This window comes from Lepus europaeus, chromosome 6, assembly GCF_033115175.1.
Source record: "Lepus europaeus isolate LE1 chromosome 6, mLepTim1.pri, whole genome shotgun sequence".
In the NCBI taxonomy this organism is placed as follows: domain Eukaryota; kingdom Metazoa; phylum Chordata; class Mammalia; order Lagomorpha; family Leporidae; genus Lepus; species Lepus europaeus.
The window spans coordinates 131,390,407-131,407,213 of NC_084832.1; the positions used below are offsets into that span (position 1 = coordinate 131,390,407).

Consider the following 16,807-nt stretch of genomic DNA (forward strand, 5'->3'; position numbering starts at 1 on the left):
GCGCGAGGAGGACCTTGCCAGAGAGGAGCGGGTTCATCTAGAACAGGTGAAAGCGAACACCAGGTATACCATATTCATGCTCCCTGTGGCAGGGCCTAACTGAACCTGCGAGGTGAGCAGATGTGCCTCCATGTGGTACAGTTATCACCCAGCTTGTTACCCCACGGGGGCAAATGCCCCTTCCTCGATGGCTGTGGGTGAGCCAGGGCAGAGGGCAGCGCCAGCAGCAGCAGGAGCCCCACAGGGCTGCTCCTTCGATCCACGGTGCTCTCGGGAGCCCGTGACGGCCTGAGCTTGTGCCCCTGCGTTTCGGTGCTGATCCTCACGGCCTGTGGGCTGCTGATCCATCAGGAAGTGGAGCAGGCGGTGGGTAAAGATGGAACAGCACCTGCACTCCTGCCGAGGCCAGCGTGGACCGTGCCACTCGACGCTGTGCCCCTGGACCCATGTGTGCAGGGGGGTGGCCGGGAGTGATGGGGCGGGCCCCACGCTCGGTTACACCTGCACTGACCCTGTCCACAGGAGAACCTGGGGATCAGACCTGACCTCTTTGCTGCCTGGTAAGACCTCGCCGACAGAGGCATGGCTGCGTCTGCTTCCTCCAGTAGTCCCTGGAGGCGTGGGGGTGTTGAGGGAGTTTCTGTCAGCCAGGCGGCTGCAGTGTGGGCACAGGAAGCCTGCAGCCCTCCCCAGCACACGGGATAATGACACAGGTGGGCCTGGTGCTGTGGCACAGTGGGGTGAGCTGCTCACAACACCTGCATCCCAAACCAGAGTGCTGGTTCTGGTCCCGGCTGCTCCACTTCCCATCCAGCTCCCTAAATGCACCTGGGAAGCAGCAGCAGATGACCCCGGTGCTTCGGCCCCTGCCACCCACGTGGGAGACGCAGATGGATTCCTGGTTTTGGCCTCGCCCAACCCTGGCTGTTGCAGGCACCTGAGGAGTGAACCAGCAGACAGAAGAGCTCTCTCCTTCTCTGTCACTTTCAATCACTCAATCATCCAATGTGGTCACAAGGAAGGGAGGAGTAGAACTGTTCCGAGCAGGTGGGCTCCTACCAGGAGCGGCTGGCTGCGGCGCCCCAGCAGGTGTGCCTTCGAGAGAAGCAAGCACTGCCCGTGCCCCCAGAGAAGCCACACAAGATCGGCATGTATTTTTGGTTCACATTTTAATGTTTAAAAACTACATTAACAGAGCAGGTATAGAACAGAACTTCTTACATTTATTTACACCGCACCCTGAAAAAACCCAACCCTATTTGATTAACTATGAATACAAAGTTTTGTGACCTGGGACTGACATTACCCACCTGAAACCCACTCGCAAGGCGTTTACATCAGTGACACGGGTGCTGTTGTCCTGACCTGGGCTGCGGACAGTGGCTTCCGAAGCAAGCATCGAGGTTCACGTCACACGAGACAGCCCGTGTCAGTGCCAACGCCAAAACAAAGGCAAACGCGCAGGACCCCAAAGCTCGATCAGTTAACAGCTTTGTGTCCTCTGCTTCCGATTTGTGCTCATAGTTAACATCCGGGTTTCCCACTCGCAGACCCCAAGTTTGGGCACTGCAGCTCAATTCTGAAAAACGGCCATGTTCTCCCCCAGCTTCTGTTCTCATAAATACTGTGGGTGGCATTGGTGGGGAGCAACAGTGGAAGGGGACGATGGAGAAGCACGTTGTCACTGGGGCCTGTCCGTCGCTACTTGACAAGGAGCCGCGCCCAAGACTCCGTATCTACAGCTCGGAGACTATGTCTTAAATAGTTGGTCTAAAACGGCCTAAGAATTCAACGCATCTACTTCTGAGACACTGCTTTTTCTAAACAAGAAGTAAGGTTTTAGGCTTCACATTTACACCGAGAGGCTGCGTGACCTGGGAGGGAACGTTAATTTTTCTCTTTCCCAAACCGAACCACGAATGTCTGTGAGGGTGTTGATGCTTCCTATGCGGACACGAGTGACTTCAGTTCTGTGTGGAGCAGCCTCCTCTCTCGGTGACTGTGCAGCCACACACAGGCCCCCACAGAGGCCTTGGCTGCACGGATTCACCCGTGAAAGACAGACTCGAGCCTGAATACAGGTGGGCCCGTTTCACACCCCTCCTCAGGGCAGCCCCACGGGGGAGACTGTACCTCGAGGAACTGTTTCTCAGCTGCCGGCCACAACACTCGCCCTGTGCACCTGCAAGCCTCCCACCACCACACAGGACTTGCCCAACATCAGAGGCAGGAAGTGCTGTGGCTGAAGGGCCACCAGCCCTGTGCTGCCAGCCACACGGTGCCACTGGGTCCTGCTGGCCTTGGCCATGGCTGTGGACTGCAGTTTTGAAGCCCTGAGCCACTGAATGCGTGTGAGGAACTGAGGCAGACTGTCCAGGCTCCCATCCCATCACCCAGCCCCGTGTCCTGTGGAGTGGATCAGGCTCTGCTTCCAGTGCAGATGCCTGGGCCAGAAGAGGACACAAGTGGCCAGGCGAGCCGGCGGCACTCGGAACAGAGCCCGGCCTGGACGGCCACATGTAGAGGGTCTGCTCTGGATGTCCCACACAGAGGTGTGACTGTGCCTCAGCCCAGAATAAGGCCCGAGTGAGGCAGGGCACACCTGCCCACACACATGCTCCTGCTGGGTGTGGCAGCTGGGCAGCTGTGCTGGCCTCCCCGCCTGGGAACCTCTCCTGAGACAGGGCCGAGGGGACAATGGATGAGAGCCGATGCTCTCGGACTGGGGGGTGTGAGGGGCATGGGGGTCTCTGCAGGCTCCCTGCCTGGGCTCTCTGGTTTCACAGTGTCTGGGTAGGGCCTGGGGTCTGCTTTCCAGCAGTCCCCTGGCCATGCAGGGGCTTAGGGGCCCGAGTCCAACTCTGGAACGAGTCAGCCCTCGGGTGGCTGCAGTGTGCTCCACACCACGGGAGCCCCGAGTGCCAGCAGGGCTGGGTGTGTATGGAGGAAAGCGGGCAGGCAGCTCTCATGCCCCACCTGATCCGGGCAGCAAACCATGGCCACAGCACCGACTCCATCAGCAGTGCTCGCCAGTGACGCCCTGGCAGAGCAGGATGGTCAGGCCCGGGGCCTCGGAGGCGAGTAGTGTCCTGGAAACTCACTGCCCCACTCCCAGCCCACAGCCCACCTCTGGGCTCTCAGCTGGCCTCTCCCGCCCGAGCCCCACCCGATCCTGCCAACAGGGGCCACGACCAGTCAGCAGGACCTCAGGCGGAGGGTTCTGTGCAGCCTCAGCTTGGCTGAACTTGGGGTGGGGTGCTTCTCTCGTCACCCTGGGGGCACCACACAGCCCGGTTTCTAAAGCGAGGCCCAGGGGTTTGGGAACACGCTCTCCTTGAATTGCAGACCGACTCCCAGGCAGCAACACTGTTAGGACTCACAGCACCCTCCAGGCCACTCATTCAGCAGCGAACGTCCATGTCCACCGGGAGTCAGAAGGGGGACAGGAGGTCCCACGTAAGTGACGAGACTGAACGGCGACCCTGACACGACAGTAACAAACGCAGAGACGCTGGAAGGCGACGGTGAAGACGTGTGGCACCAGACGGCCACGGCAGCACGCCTCCTCTACAGGAACTGGTCTTGAACCGAGACAGAGCCATCTCGGCTTGGGCACAGAAGCCAGCAGTGAAACACATCCTCGCCCACCCCAGCGGGAGCCACCATTTTCTAGGCCAACTCTGAGGGCGCGGTGAGCCGCTGCACACAATGAGGGAACGGGGAGCAGCCGATGCAGTTCGCTCCTCACGCGGGGTCATCCCATCCCACAGGCCGCTGGGGTCTTGCGCTGCTCACGGGAAGCCGTCTGTGCAGAAGGGGCTGTGGGCCTGACCAGGTTAGGCCTTCGTGGCTCAGCCCTGAGGCTCGCCAAGGTGGACGCAGTTCTGCGGCCACCGGGTAGTGCAGGACGGGTGCCCGAGGCTGCCTTCTCTGCCGACACTTCCTGCCTCGGTGGTGTGGAGGCCCCTGGGGGCTTGAGGGATGCTCCGCCAGCCGTCATTTCTGGACAGGGGGCGTGGACGTCTTCGGAACCCGGAAGATGCACCAGTCCCGCGTCACGGGAGCAGCTCACGGAGTGTGTGCTTCTCCCGGGTGTGAGACGTGGACGGCCAGTCACAGGGGCGAGGCCCTGGGCTGCCCTTGCAGCCCCCACTCCTCTCCCGGCTGCCCGGCTGCCCAGCCCCAAGCCCTCTCCTCTCTCAGTCTCTCGGTGGTTTCTCCTGCAGTAAGAGGGCGAGGCCACTGTCCTCCCACGCAGGTCCCGGGGTTGGGGGCGGTTGTGGCCCAGCCCCAGGGGGAAGGAGGAGGGGATGGCACAGGCTCAGGCCCCACGGGGAGGAAGAACAGCACTGTCGTCACAGCTCCTCTCGGAGGATTCTAGACTCTGGTTGGGGCTGACGGAGAAGCAGGAGTGAGGCTTAGTGAAGGTACAAAATCTCGTGTTTGTCAACACCCAGATGTTTAGGTAGAAAACAAGTCTCTTGCCAATATCCTCAAGTACCCAATACAAAGCAGGAGTTGCTGGCCCTTGACCATCCTTAGGTCCACTATTCAGTGGAAAAAGCTGGTGGACATGAGGAGCTGCTGCCGGGCTCAGCCTGGGGACACGGCCCTGCACAGGACAGTGTGGGTGAGGCTCTCTGCTCAGGGACAGCAGGTGCCACGAGCAGACTTGAGCAAGTGGACACAGGCTGCCAGGAAGGCGACAAAGCTGCATTTGCTGGAGCGGCCCAGAGCGCGGCTGATCTGCTCAACACGCCAAGCTCGGACCCTGCCCTCACGCCTGCCCAGCGACCATCCCTGCACGGTGTGGGCCGTGGTAGCGGCTGGTCCCTCCCCGGGATGCCAGGTCCCCGGAGCTGCCCCCATGTTGCCCATGTGCCCCGTGACCCTCCCAGGATGATCCCTGTGTGCTATGCTAACCAAAATAGGCAAATTATTTATGAAACCAATTTTTTTTTCCTGGAAAGCAAAATATACACTTCAAGATTCTTCTCTAAGGAGGGATGTGGACCTTTATAGAAACAGGTCTCTGCGTGGCACCCCGAGTGCTGTTCCGTCTTAAGTGTCTTGTACGACTCTCTGCTTCTGTAAACTTGCGAAAGAAGTGAGGAGGGAGGCAGATGTGTGGGAACTAGATGAGCAGCAGACGGGAGCGCGTCCTCCTCAGGTGGGTCAGTGGCCCTCGTCACTGCCCGACGAGTAGGCCCAGTCGTAGATGACCAAGGGGATGCTGACCAGGGAGAAGAGCACGCCCAGCCCCAGGAAGAGCGCGGCCTGGAGCAACACAAAGGCAGGGTTAGTGCCAGGGCAGCAACAAATTCTCCCTCTCCCTTCCTGTCCCCTGGCCCTGCCGTCCCGCAGGGAGAACTTCCTCATGCCGAGAACAGACTGCGAGAGCGGACGACGCCATGACTGAGTCTCGCTGAGCCACCCGCTACCCGCCATTCCCTTGCCTCCTGGTTCCCTCCATTGTGGGCATCCACCCGGCCGGTGCCTGCGGATCTCACGGCTCCTCGCAAAGCAAGATGGAGATGGAGAGACTGGCCTTGGGAGCAGCCAGGTCACACTGCTGTGTGCCGCCTGCCAGCGGAGCGCGCCGCTGGGAGGCAGATGCTCAAACACGAGCAGGAGCAACTCAGAAGCCAAACAGGAGACAGGCGTCAAAAACTAAGTTAAAGTGGGCAGGGAGGGCCACAGGCGGACGCGGCACTAAACCCAGGACCTGAACCCCCGAGGCTCTAACTCCTGGGCCGTGGCATCCCGGCGGGGGGGGGGGGGGAATGTAGCATCAAGATGCCCCAGGCTGGCCTGGACTCTGGCTGGGGACACAGCGAAGAGAAGGAAGGAGGCAGCGAGGGCCACAGCGCACTCCAGTTGCAGGTGACAGAGAGGCACACCTCAGGGCACCAGGGGACCAAGTCCTTGCTGAATTCTAATGGAAATGAACCAGGGATGTTAGAGCCAGAGACATACCCAGATTCTTTGAGTTCCTTTGTCTTCATCCTGGTTTGTGATTTTTAAATAAAGAGACGAAGGAAGAATGAAGATGAGCATGTTGGCAGAGGTAACACCTGGAAAATAAGGGAGAGGCGAGTCGGGCACCGTTGGCGACGTAACCGCCAACAGCCGTTGCAGGGGGACGGGCAGCCACACAGCCCTACCCACGACTCCAAAAATGTCCTTCATGGAGGGGATGAAGATCACCAGCAGGTTGATAACCACCAGGAGGACGAGGGTCACCAGGATGTGACGACACAGATTAAACTTTGTCTTCTTCGCCAGTTCAAATAAGGACGAACGGACCTGCAGGAGACAAAAGAGAAGTTCCATGGGGGCCCGCGTCTCCCGGCACGGTGATGGGACCGGCAGCCTCGCAAGTGCACACCCAGGGCCCCAGTTCTGGAGCCACGGGGGCCTGCCTTACGACACACACCCCCTACTTAAGCTCCGACAGCAGGCTGTCTCCTGGTCTCTGTCAGCCGCGACCCCGAGTCCCCTCCGGTGCCCCCCTCTCCCGTCACTGCCGTTCCTTCCCGGAGGAAGGGCTCACCGTGAAGAAGAGCACGGGCACCGTGAGGATGACGGCGACGATGACGGCCAGGCGCACGGTCAGGATGAGCACGTCTTTGCTCTGGTACTTGTGAAGCAGGTCCGACTGCACGTTTTCTGTTTGGAGGAGAGGAAGCACGGTGCTGAGCCACAGCGAATGTGCGAAGGGCAGGCCAGGGAAGTGCGCTCTGGAGACGCTGTGGATGCCGCGAGGGGGGGCCCACCCGCCATCACCACTTCAGCGGCAAGGAGGTGGCCTGCGACTGTGCGGGGCTGACCCTGGGAGGACACTGGGGGTCCCACAGCCCGCGCTGCTGGCACCAAGGGCCTCTTCACTCTCAGCTTCCCACCACGTTAGCGTCTGTGCCACCCCATCCTCGCCCTCCTGCAGTGTGCCTCCAAAGTCTTGTGTTCATGGCAGAGTGCACATGGCCCCGTCGTGGCGAGTCCTGTGCGCAGAGTGCACACGGCCCCGTCGTGGGGAGTCCTGTGTGCACAGCTGAGAGTGCACACGGCCCCATCGTGGCGAGTCCTGTGTGCACAGCTGAGAGTGCACACGGCCCCGTCGTGGCGAGTCCTGTGTGCACAGCTGAGAGTGCACACGGCCCCATCGTGGCGAGTCCTGTGCGCAGAGTGCACACGGCCCCATTGTGGTGAGTCCTGTGTGCAGAGTGCACATGGCCCCGTCGTGGCGAGTCCTGTGCGCAGAGTGCACACGGCCCCATCATGGGGAGTCCTGTGTGCAGAGTGCACACGGCCCCATCGTGGTGAATCCTGTGTGCACAGCTGAGAGTGCACACGGCCCCGTGGTGGCGAGTCCTGTGTGCAGAACTGAGAGTGCACACGGCCCTGTCGTGGTGAGTCTTGTGTGCACGGCTCTGTGAGCGCACATGGCCCTGCTATGGTGATGGACGGGGGGGCTCTGGGAAGTGAGCAGGCAGCATTAGCTGCTTAGAGCGGGGCCTGAGATGACAGCAGACAGACAGGGAGCTGGACAGGCCTGTTCTCCCTGTACCTGGGCCACTCTCAGAGCTCTGCAGCATGAAGGCCCCCAGAAGCCAAGCCCAAGGGGCTGTGAACCTCCAAACCGGGGCAAGGAAACCTCTGTCCCTGCTCGGGCTGGGCTGCCTCGGGCTTCGTGGCAGGGCCTGAAGACTGGCTCCTCCAGGCCCCGACTGCTCCTCTCCGCTCTGCGGTGGAGGCCCTGGAGCTCAGTCTGGTGGCCAGGAGCAGAGACACCATGTGACCCGTGACCGGGGAAGAATTCTCTCTGTGCGTGTGCCTCGTGAGAGGGCATCAGGCACAGCTCTGCCCTTTCTGTCAGCTCAAGCCTGCAGAGTTGCTTCAAGGAGCTGGCACAGGAGCCCAGCCCCCGTCTGCGCTCGGGGGCTTCCCGCTGCACGAGTACCTCGGTTAAGTTCTAACCTGCACCACTGAGCTGGGTCTGTTTCTCAAACAGCACCAAAAGTTTTAATAAAAATCTCATCAGTCCTAATTTTCTCACTTCAAAATTTATGACTGCTTTAAAATAGCTGGGCCTTTTAAAAATATTATTTACCTGGATTATTGAGGGTTTTAAAAAAGTTTACTCTATTTTTGAGTCAGAGGGAGAGACAAAAACAGAGAGAGGTCTGTTTATTCGTTCACTCCCCAAATTCCTGAAAGCCAAGGCTGCACCAGGCCAAGCCAGGCCAGGAGTCAGGAACTCCATCTGGGGGGCGGGGACCCATGTACCTGAGCTGCCTCCCAGGGTGCCCTCAGCGGGGAGCTGGGGAGGAAACAGAGTCAGCACTCAATCCCAGACACTCGATATGGGACGTGAGGCACCCCAGGCGGTGGCTTAACCCACTGCACCACAGTACCCGCCCCAGCCTTTTTCTTTAGCCTAGCAGTGTAAAAAGTTTGGTATTCTGTGTATGTAAAACGATGAATTTACAAAGAAAATTTGTTCAGCCACAGTCTGAACAAAGCAACAAATTCTTCACAGCATTCGGTCTTCCTGCCTGCCGTAGAGAAACACCATCGTGTATGAGGGTGAAGGTGTCTATGATCCACCAGATGATGCGATTTTCGCTGCTTATGACAGTAACTCAACTATACCCTCGCTCCAGGCTGAATCTTTAAACGTGTTTGAAGTCTGACACACTTCCGCTTATGAAAAAGCATTTAATAGAGGAGATTATGAAATCAATGTGTATTTCAGTTAGGTCCCAATTTACAATGACAACAGAAGACGTTAAGAAAGCTTGGAATCAAGCAAACACGGTCTGTGTCCTCAGGTTTCACTTCCTGGGGCGTCCTAAGCCAGCCCACAGGCTCTCAGCGCAGCTCCACGGCCGCTGAGCACCCCAGCGCTCTGCTTGTGCTTCACACGCTGTCATGAGACTGGCTCACTGTTCCTCCTGAGAACGTCTCCAGCCCACCGCTATTCACGGAGCATGACCCAATTCCCAGCTACCCAGGGAAGCCTTCTCTGCATTGTTTTAAACTTTCTTAAGGAAAAACGACGCACTTTTCAAACGCAATGTGTCTTAAGGACACCAGCAGGAGGAAAAACAGCCCTCGCTTAACGTAAGCCACTCTGTGCACAGGAGCATCAGCACTTAACGTCCCTAGAACCAGACCAGCAAAGCCCAAGGGCAGCTCTGTGGCTCCCTTCAACTTCCAGGCTGGGGGTTATGTGGGGGTGGAGGGGAGGCGGCCGGAATGAGGTTAGATAAGCGACACCAAACCAGTGAGAAGAGGCAGCGTCCCGGTGTCCTAAGTAGGGTAACTGTGGCCAACAACCTGTGATGCATTTCAAAACCAGGAGTCCGCAATGGGAGCAGGCATGTGGCGCAGCTGGTTAAGCCACCATCCCAAATTCAAGTCCCAGCTTCTCTACTTCCGATCCAGCTCCCTGCTGATGTGCCTGGGAAGGCAGCCGAAGATGGCCCAGGTACCTGGGTCCTAAGGAACCACTTGGAGACCTGGATGGAGTTCTTATCTCCTGGCTCTGGCTTGGACCAGACCCGGCTACTGCAGCCATTTAGGGAGTGATCAGCAGAAAGATCTGTCTCTAAGAAATAAACCCATTTTTAAGCATTGTGGTATAGTGGGTTAAGCTACCGCCTACAGTGCTGGCATCCCATATGGGCACCAGTTCAAGTGTCAGCTGCTCCATTTCCAATCTAGCTCCCTGCTAGTGCACCTGGGAAAGCAGTGCAAGATGGCCCAAGTGCCTGGGTCCCTGTACCCACATAAGAGACCTGGAAGAAGCTCCAGGCTCACAGCTTTGCCTGGCCCATCTCTGGCTGTTGCAGCCATCTGGGGACTGACCCAGAGGATAAAAGATCTCTCTCTGCCTCTCTCTCTCTCTTCCTCTGTAACTCTACCTTTTAAAAACTAAAATAAATCTTTTTTTAAAAAAAGTCTTAAATGATTAGTATTGGGAAGACAGAAGTGCTAATTACCATACACATTGCATACAGTTCTCCAATCAATGCACCACACCCCATTAATGTGTATGAACACTAAGTGTCAGTGAAAACCGTCAGGCCGATGTTGAATTTTAGCACCTCACGTACAAATGCCTGAGTCTGTGCCGCAGCAGAGGCTACTCACCGTAGAACGTCAGGTAACCAAAGATGGCCGTGAGGAAGTACATGACGAACATGGCGAAGAAGGAGATGTTGGACACCATCTGCATCTTCTTCTGTGACCGACTGCAAACACAGACGCAGGAATGTAACAAGTAAAGCTCCCACGAAGGGGTGGGAGGTGCCAGCGTCCAGGTAGAAGGATGCTAACTTAGCCTTCCTCCACCCATGCGGGCAGACCCGCACACCAGGGCAGAAAGACCCCCGGGCTGTCACACAGGGTGGGTCCCGTGGGGGAGGCAGCCAGCTACCGCACTCCCATGAGCGCTCCTCCCCATTCTGCTCCAAGAACATCGCGTTCTCAGCCGAGGCAGACAGCATTCTTCAATATGTGTGCCTGATGTTATCTCACCCTGACTGTGCCCGGGACAAAAGGCAGAAGGAACCCAAGTGCTTCTCTCCCAGCACAGAGGTGGGAGAGACGCGGGGTGGGGCGCAGAGCTGGAACCCCACAGGTGCTCGGCCTCTGCTCTGCTTGGTCCTGGTTTTCCCCCCAGGCAGCCTCAGGGAGGCACCTGCAAGGCTGGCGCTCTGCAGGCAGTGACTACACGCGTCACAGCTGCCTGAGGCTGTCCAGGCAGTGAGCACCCTCCCCCCAGGCCCATCACAGCTGCCTGGGAAGCTGAGGTCACAGCCAAGCCCTGCGTGGGGATGACCCTCGGCGACTCTTGTGCAAGACTTGAACGCAGTAAGACCATCGTCAGCCATGACATCGGCCCCCGCCAATAAGGAATCCAGGGTACCACGGGGAACAAGAGAACTGAGAAGGGCACACTTGAGAAAATCCCCAACGGAGAGCTATCGTGTCTCAAAGACGCCAAAGGCATCGGGTTCTGCACTTATGGCCGGCAGATAGGCGGGGATCTTAACAACTCAGACAACCGTCAAGTATGAAAGGGAGTGAATTTGGTTCTCGGTGACCTGAGCTTTATTTCCCTTCCGATGAGGACATAAGCAACACAGCAGCCCCCCTGTGTGACCCCCGAGGTGAGGGCTCTGTTGTGCCAGTGTCTGAATGCAGGCTGGGGTAGCACTTGGCGGGGCTGAGAGGCAGGCGCTCAGTGTGTGCCACAACAGCAGTTCCAAGTGAGCCCGCAGGTCCACCAGAGCTGCAAGTGAAAACAGACAACGCCTGCTTTGGTTCTTCCACTGTCTGACCTACTGACCTTCTCGGTCTAAACCAGCAGGCCCGAGCCATTCACAAATAGTGAGCCTGGAACTCGACCCCAACTGCAAACCAGGCACGGGCAACAGAAGCAAGGGGTGCGGGCTCTCGCCCCACTCACGGGTCCTAGGACAGCCACTTGCTATGTTTATGGCCAGGAAGCACTACAGGTTTCTGGTGTGTCTTGATTCTCGCTTGTTAAGTTGCAGAACGTGCTCCAAGAATGGCAGCAGGCCAGTGGCCGCTGGCGCCGAGGGGTGAGCTGGAGCTGGCCACACACGGTTCTTGCCTGCTGAGCGGGGGCGTAAAGGGACTCAGGTATAAAAAGCAAGCAAATCTCTTACTCCTTAAGCTCGCTGTAGATCGGCAAGACGGACGGGTGACACACGAAGGCGAACGCGATGGTTGGTAACGCGTACACTGTCTGTTGGAAACAGAACAATAAACTTTAAAAGAAGGCATTTTGTGGGCCGGCACTGTGGCACAGCAGGTGAAGCCCCTGCCTGGGGTACTGGCATCCTGTATGGGCCCTGGCTCGTGTCCCAGCTGCGCCACTTCCAATCCAGCTCCCTGCTGATGTGCCGGGAAATTAAGGGAAGATGGCCCCAGTGTCTGGGACCCTGCCATCCATGAAGGAGACCTGGAATAAAGTCCTGGCTTCAACCTGGCCCAGCCCTGGCCATTGCAATCATCTGGGGAGTGATCAAGTAGATGGAAGATCTTGCTCTGTCCCTTTGAGGCCATCCCGTGGGGCTGGGGGTCTGTGGGCCTCTCAGACACAGGTGGAATGTCCTTCACAAACAGGCTGCCGGCTGTGGCTGGGAAGCCGTCTCCAGACCGACCCGAACTCCCTCCCTAACAGCTTCTTGTGCTGCACATGTGACCTTGCAGCTTTAAATCACACCTTCGGGGTGGGTGCCATCTTTCACCCAGGGAGTCAGACTGGCTCCAAGAGACCCGGGCTATCTTGTGTGACCTTGCAGCCTTAGGTCACACCTCCAGGGTGGCTGACTTCTTTCACCCAGAGCTAGCAGACGAGGGCTGAGCCTCTAAGGAGATGGACGATCTCCAGGAGACCCCCACTATCTCCCTGAGCCCCAAGCCAATCAACATACGTATGCGAGACCCCCGTCCAATGGGCGCCCCCACAGGATGACCCAGTGAGCACAGTGACGCCTCAGAAACCCGGGACACTTCCTCAGAGCCAGCGCCCACTCGGGCACTCCGCCTGCTCTCCTCTTGGACCATGTGCTTCCTCTGTTGTCTGCCAATCAAATACAAGTTCCTTTTCTGTCTAATAAAAGTTTCTGCCTCTTTGCAAATTGTTTCCTGGCTTTTTATTTCTATACTGAGCTGAGGGAAAGAACCCACGAGGCTCGCTCCTGCAACTGCCCTCCCCTCCATGAACGGTAACACCTTTCTCTGTTTATAACTCTGAAAAAAAAAATAAGTAAATCTTTCTAAGTAAGTAAGAGCAAGCGTTTATACCCTAAGAGCTGCCCCATGCCAGTGTTTCTGAGCTGTCTTGTTCCTGACAGCTGCTCACACCCTGGGACCAGGTGGTTATTAGCAGAGTTTTCATCTCTAAGAAACGCTGTCCTAGAGAGCTGCCATTCGGGCCTGGCCCAGCCTGTGTGGCCCCACCCAGCGAGGTGACCTGCCTGGGACTCCTCCCTCTACTGGACTGCTCCTCGCTTAGAGCAGGTGCAGCAGCTCCGGAGAGATGAGCTGCGCAGGCCACTTCTCGGCAGCATCCCGAGGAGAAGGGTACTGTCCTGCCTTTCCAGATGAGACTTTGTAAACTCTCAGACTCAACACAACTTCTCAGGCACAAGGAAACAGGACGAGAAGGAAAGATGGGCAGGGACGCTTAGGCTCCACCTGCGGAGGCCCTGGGCTGGGGGCTTCCCGGAGGATGAAGGCCACTGCTCCCAGAGCTCTGAGAGCTGGCTGAGAAGTCTGTAGAATTCCCCCCCAAATCACGTCCTAGAACGGGGGCTGAGGGTGCTGCTGATTGGCTGCTGAAGCACGACCCAGCACCCGAGGCCATTACCCACCAAGAGGCTTTGGGGAAACGCCACGGGCCGCCCAGCCTGGAGGGCAGGAGGAAGCCTGCGGCATCACCGGCGTCCCTCTCGTGGGTCCCTCAGGGGACCACGGGATGAGCAGCAATGGTACAGCGAGTGAAGAAGGGAGTCATGCAAAGCCATGTGATGCTGCCCAGGGCGACGGGCCGCTCATCCTCTCCGTGGAGAGCCTACCTTCGAGTTGAAGGTGACGTATTTTGGTGTGCACGCCTCGGTGTCTGTTAAGTTAGCGTTCACTGTTGCATTCAGCTCTGGACCACCACAGGGGATCTGGAATTTCTTGTAGATGACCTGGGGCAACGAACACAAGCAAACAAGGCAGACTCTGCTAAAGCTGGGCAAGGAGCCGGCACAGCACGGCACTGTCCCGCGGCAGCACCACAGCACTCACCACGATCAGGAAGAAGACCATGCAGCTCAGGGAAAACCCGCTGGTGTAGCCCAGGTAGCCTTCAAGGGAAAGGAAGAAAAACACTCGCAGCCGTCTCCACGACCCCCAGCGCAGTCTGGGGCTCCAGTAATACACACCCACGCCACAGGACTACCGGCGGTGATGTGACAGTGCAGAGTGAGGCTTCAGGTGGAAACACTGCGTGACGTGATTTGACCGCACTTCTCCGTGGCTCACACAGAACAGAGCTTCCCGGAGCCCAGGGCCCAGAGCCCCAGCTCACGCTGCTGCACACGCGGGTGGGGTCCTGCCAGCAATCGCATTTACTCCTGCCTCCCCAGCATCTCCTTATTATGCACTTACTGTGTGCATCCTGACTGCCAGCCAGGCCAGGGGTTAGCAGGGTGAATTTCTGGGGATAAACTTTACCTGCTCTCCTGAGAACACCTGGGAGGCCTCTGGCTATCTCTGTGGCCTCCAGGGAACTGTGTGACTCTCATCCTTAGAGAATGATAAAAGCAAACTCTGCTGGTGCCAAAAGGCTGAACACAGACCCAGAAACCAGCACAGGAAGTGGTTTAAAAACCTATGGGGGCCAGTGCTGTGGTACCGCGGGTTAAGTCTCTGCAGTGCCAGCATCCCATATGAGCACCGATTCCAGTCCCGGCTGCTCCACTTCAGTGCTAATGGGTCTGGGAAGGCAGCAGAGAACGGCCCAAGTCTGGGTTCCTGAACCCACGTGGGAGACCCAGATGAAGCCCCTGGATCCTGGTTATGGACTGTCCCCACAATTCCCCAGAAATTGCAGCCATCTGGGGAATGAACCAGACATACTCTCTCTCTCTCTCTCTCTCTCTCTCTGAGACTCTGCCTTAAAGGAAAAAAAAAAAAAAAAAAACTATGAAAACTCCTCACACAAGCTATGCAGTTCTGACACTTTTTATGTAAAACAAAACCAAAAATTGGTTCCTAATTATCTGGGGGAGAGGGAGCCTGAATCCACTCTGGCCTGGAACGAAGGCACAGGCATCGCGGGGTTTCTGCCGGAGCTCGGCTGACACCGCGGCTGCAGGCCTGAGCATGCACTCACGCGTCATCAGCACCAGGCTTCCACCCTCCCGGCCCCTCTGGGGCGGGCGAGCCTGCACCACGGTGTGAGTCACGATACTGGGGCGTGCACAGACGCAACGCTGCGTCTTGGTGTGACCAAGTCTCCCGGCCACACAGCAGGGAGTCCAAGCCTCCCAGGAGCAGAGTCCCACTTCCTGGACGTTTCTTGGGTTCTCGCACCAGAATCTCTCTTCCCACACCATCCTGGGCGCCGTGTCCTGACTGATGCTTCCAGCTCCGTAAGGCCAAGCCTGATGCACACCTGTGGGTCCCCCGACCTCCTCGCTGCTCCGCAGGAGGCTGAAGCCCTCAGCCAAGCCCCACCTCTCCTTACCTAAATTCTTTAAGAGACACAGGGGCAGGATGATGCCAAAGGTCACCACCACCACCAGCACTCGGCCGTCCACGTACCAGGCTCTGAAAGGCACGGGGTGACAGGGCTGTGAGCTGCAAAGGGACGGATTTTCCTCCAATGTGAAATTTCACGGAGCATTTTTACCATGACTAATCTAATCAACACAAATACTGATTTTATCCAAACAGCGACCCTCACTCCCCGGTGACGGACGAAGATATGTTTTCCACTGCCCTCTGCTGAGTTATTAACACACACACTGCCTTGTGCCCATTACCTCCCAGCCTGTCAATCATTTTCAGAGAGAGCCCCTTGTTTTGCCGACAGCAGCAAGCACCAAGTTGCCAGGGGCGGGCACTGGTCCCCGGTACCTTGGACTGGACCTCAGCCCCCCCGGACAGAATACTGGGCACTCAGTTGCCACTGTTCTCCCTTGGAGGGGAACAGCAGAAATAGGCCCTTCAGGAGCTGTCAGACCAGAGGGGCCAGAGCAGGGGTCGCACCGACTGCAGCTGTGGCGTCTGGGGTCGGCCACATCCAGGCTGTGTAGCTTCTGCCCCCCTCAGTGCCCCGACCCTGCTCCGAGAGAGAGGCAGCATCCCTCTGTGTGCCCTGCTTCTGTGTTCAAGATATGCCACCTCGTTGTCACATCACAGAAACCAGACACGGGCGCGGGCTCTAGGGAAAATGCAAACTCTCCCGTTTGCCGAGTAGCCCCGTAGATGTTTAAAACAATGCTCAGGAAAAACTATGCTTCTGCAGTTTTCATAAAGTAAAAACGCTGGCTGGCCCACACCCAGCTGAAAATATGTTAGTTACGTCTCACACACACACACACACACACACACGCTGGGGTCTGTGACTTACGAAAACGCCTCTTCCTTTCCCATCAGGAACTTGAGGGCAGAGGGGAGCTCGTTCTTCACGATGAAGAGGTAGCTCAGCATTGCTGGGGAGGCAAAGCACTCTTAGGGAGAAAGCCCCAGCACTGGCCAGGGCGGCAGCCTGCTCTCTGCTCCCCTGCCACGTGCCACGTCGGCCGGAAGCCTGGTCACGGCTTGCGTTAGGTTAAAGCTCACGCAGCCCCTGCCATAGTGGGAATGATCTGGGCCCTGAACTCACCCAGGTTTTGAGGGGATGGCATGAGGAGGTGGGGGCCGGGGGCTGGGATTAGCAATTCTAATCCAGGGCTGGCATCCAGGACTGGGCGGGGTGGGGGGCTTATGTGGGAGACCCTTAGGTCACCAGGAGCTCTCAGAACATGGTTCTCAAGAGACTCTGGGGAAAACCCCGGGTCAGGCCCAGCATTTCCTCTGTGTCCTGGCTGGCTCTGTGACCCTTCCTCCTGGTGCACCCTGCTATGGCCGTCCACCCACCCTTCCAGCAAGGCTCACTCAACCTCGGACCTGACCCTCCCAAAGCGTGAGCTAAATAAGCTTCTGCCTGTTGGTGAGCACAGGCCTTGGGCATCTCATGCTGGTGAGGGGACCACCCGCCGCGGGAAGGCAC

The 16,807-nt window shown here is 57.7% G+C and overlaps 1 protein-coding gene across 4 annotated transcripts in view; it reads right to left on the reverse strand.

The window, feature by feature from the left end:
• Window positions 1-1,165: 1,165 nt before the first annotated feature.
• Window positions 1,166-16,807, reverse strand: part of SLC38A1 (solute carrier family 38 member 1) — a 52,192-nt gene continuing 36,550 nt past the window's right edge. For 3 of the 4 annotated variants that reach the window (XM_062195116.1, XM_062195118.1, XM_062195117.1), the window contains exons 8-17: window positions 16,166-16,247; window positions 15,278-15,360; window positions 13,834-13,892; window positions 13,617-13,733; window positions 11,700-11,779; window positions 10,156-10,256; window positions 6,554-6,669; window positions 6,165-6,306; window positions 5,977-6,074; window positions 1,166-5,277 (exon numbers count right to left, since the gene is read on the reverse strand). In XM_062195116.1, the coding sequence (XP_062051100.1) occupies window positions 5,176-5,277; window positions 5,977-6,074; window positions 6,165-6,306; window positions 6,554-6,669; window positions 10,156-10,256; window positions 11,700-11,779; window positions 13,617-13,733; window positions 13,834-13,892; window positions 15,278-15,360; window positions 16,166-16,247 (980 nt within the window). In that variant the 3' untranslated portion in view covers window positions 1,166-5,175. Of the gene's footprint in view, window positions 5,278-5,958; window positions 6,075-6,164; window positions 6,307-6,553; window positions 6,670-10,155; window positions 10,257-11,699; window positions 11,780-13,616; window positions 13,734-13,833; window positions 13,893-15,277; window positions 15,361-16,165; window positions 16,248-16,807 lie in introns of those variants that run through there. The other variant, XM_062195119.1, reaches the window with a different exon arrangement.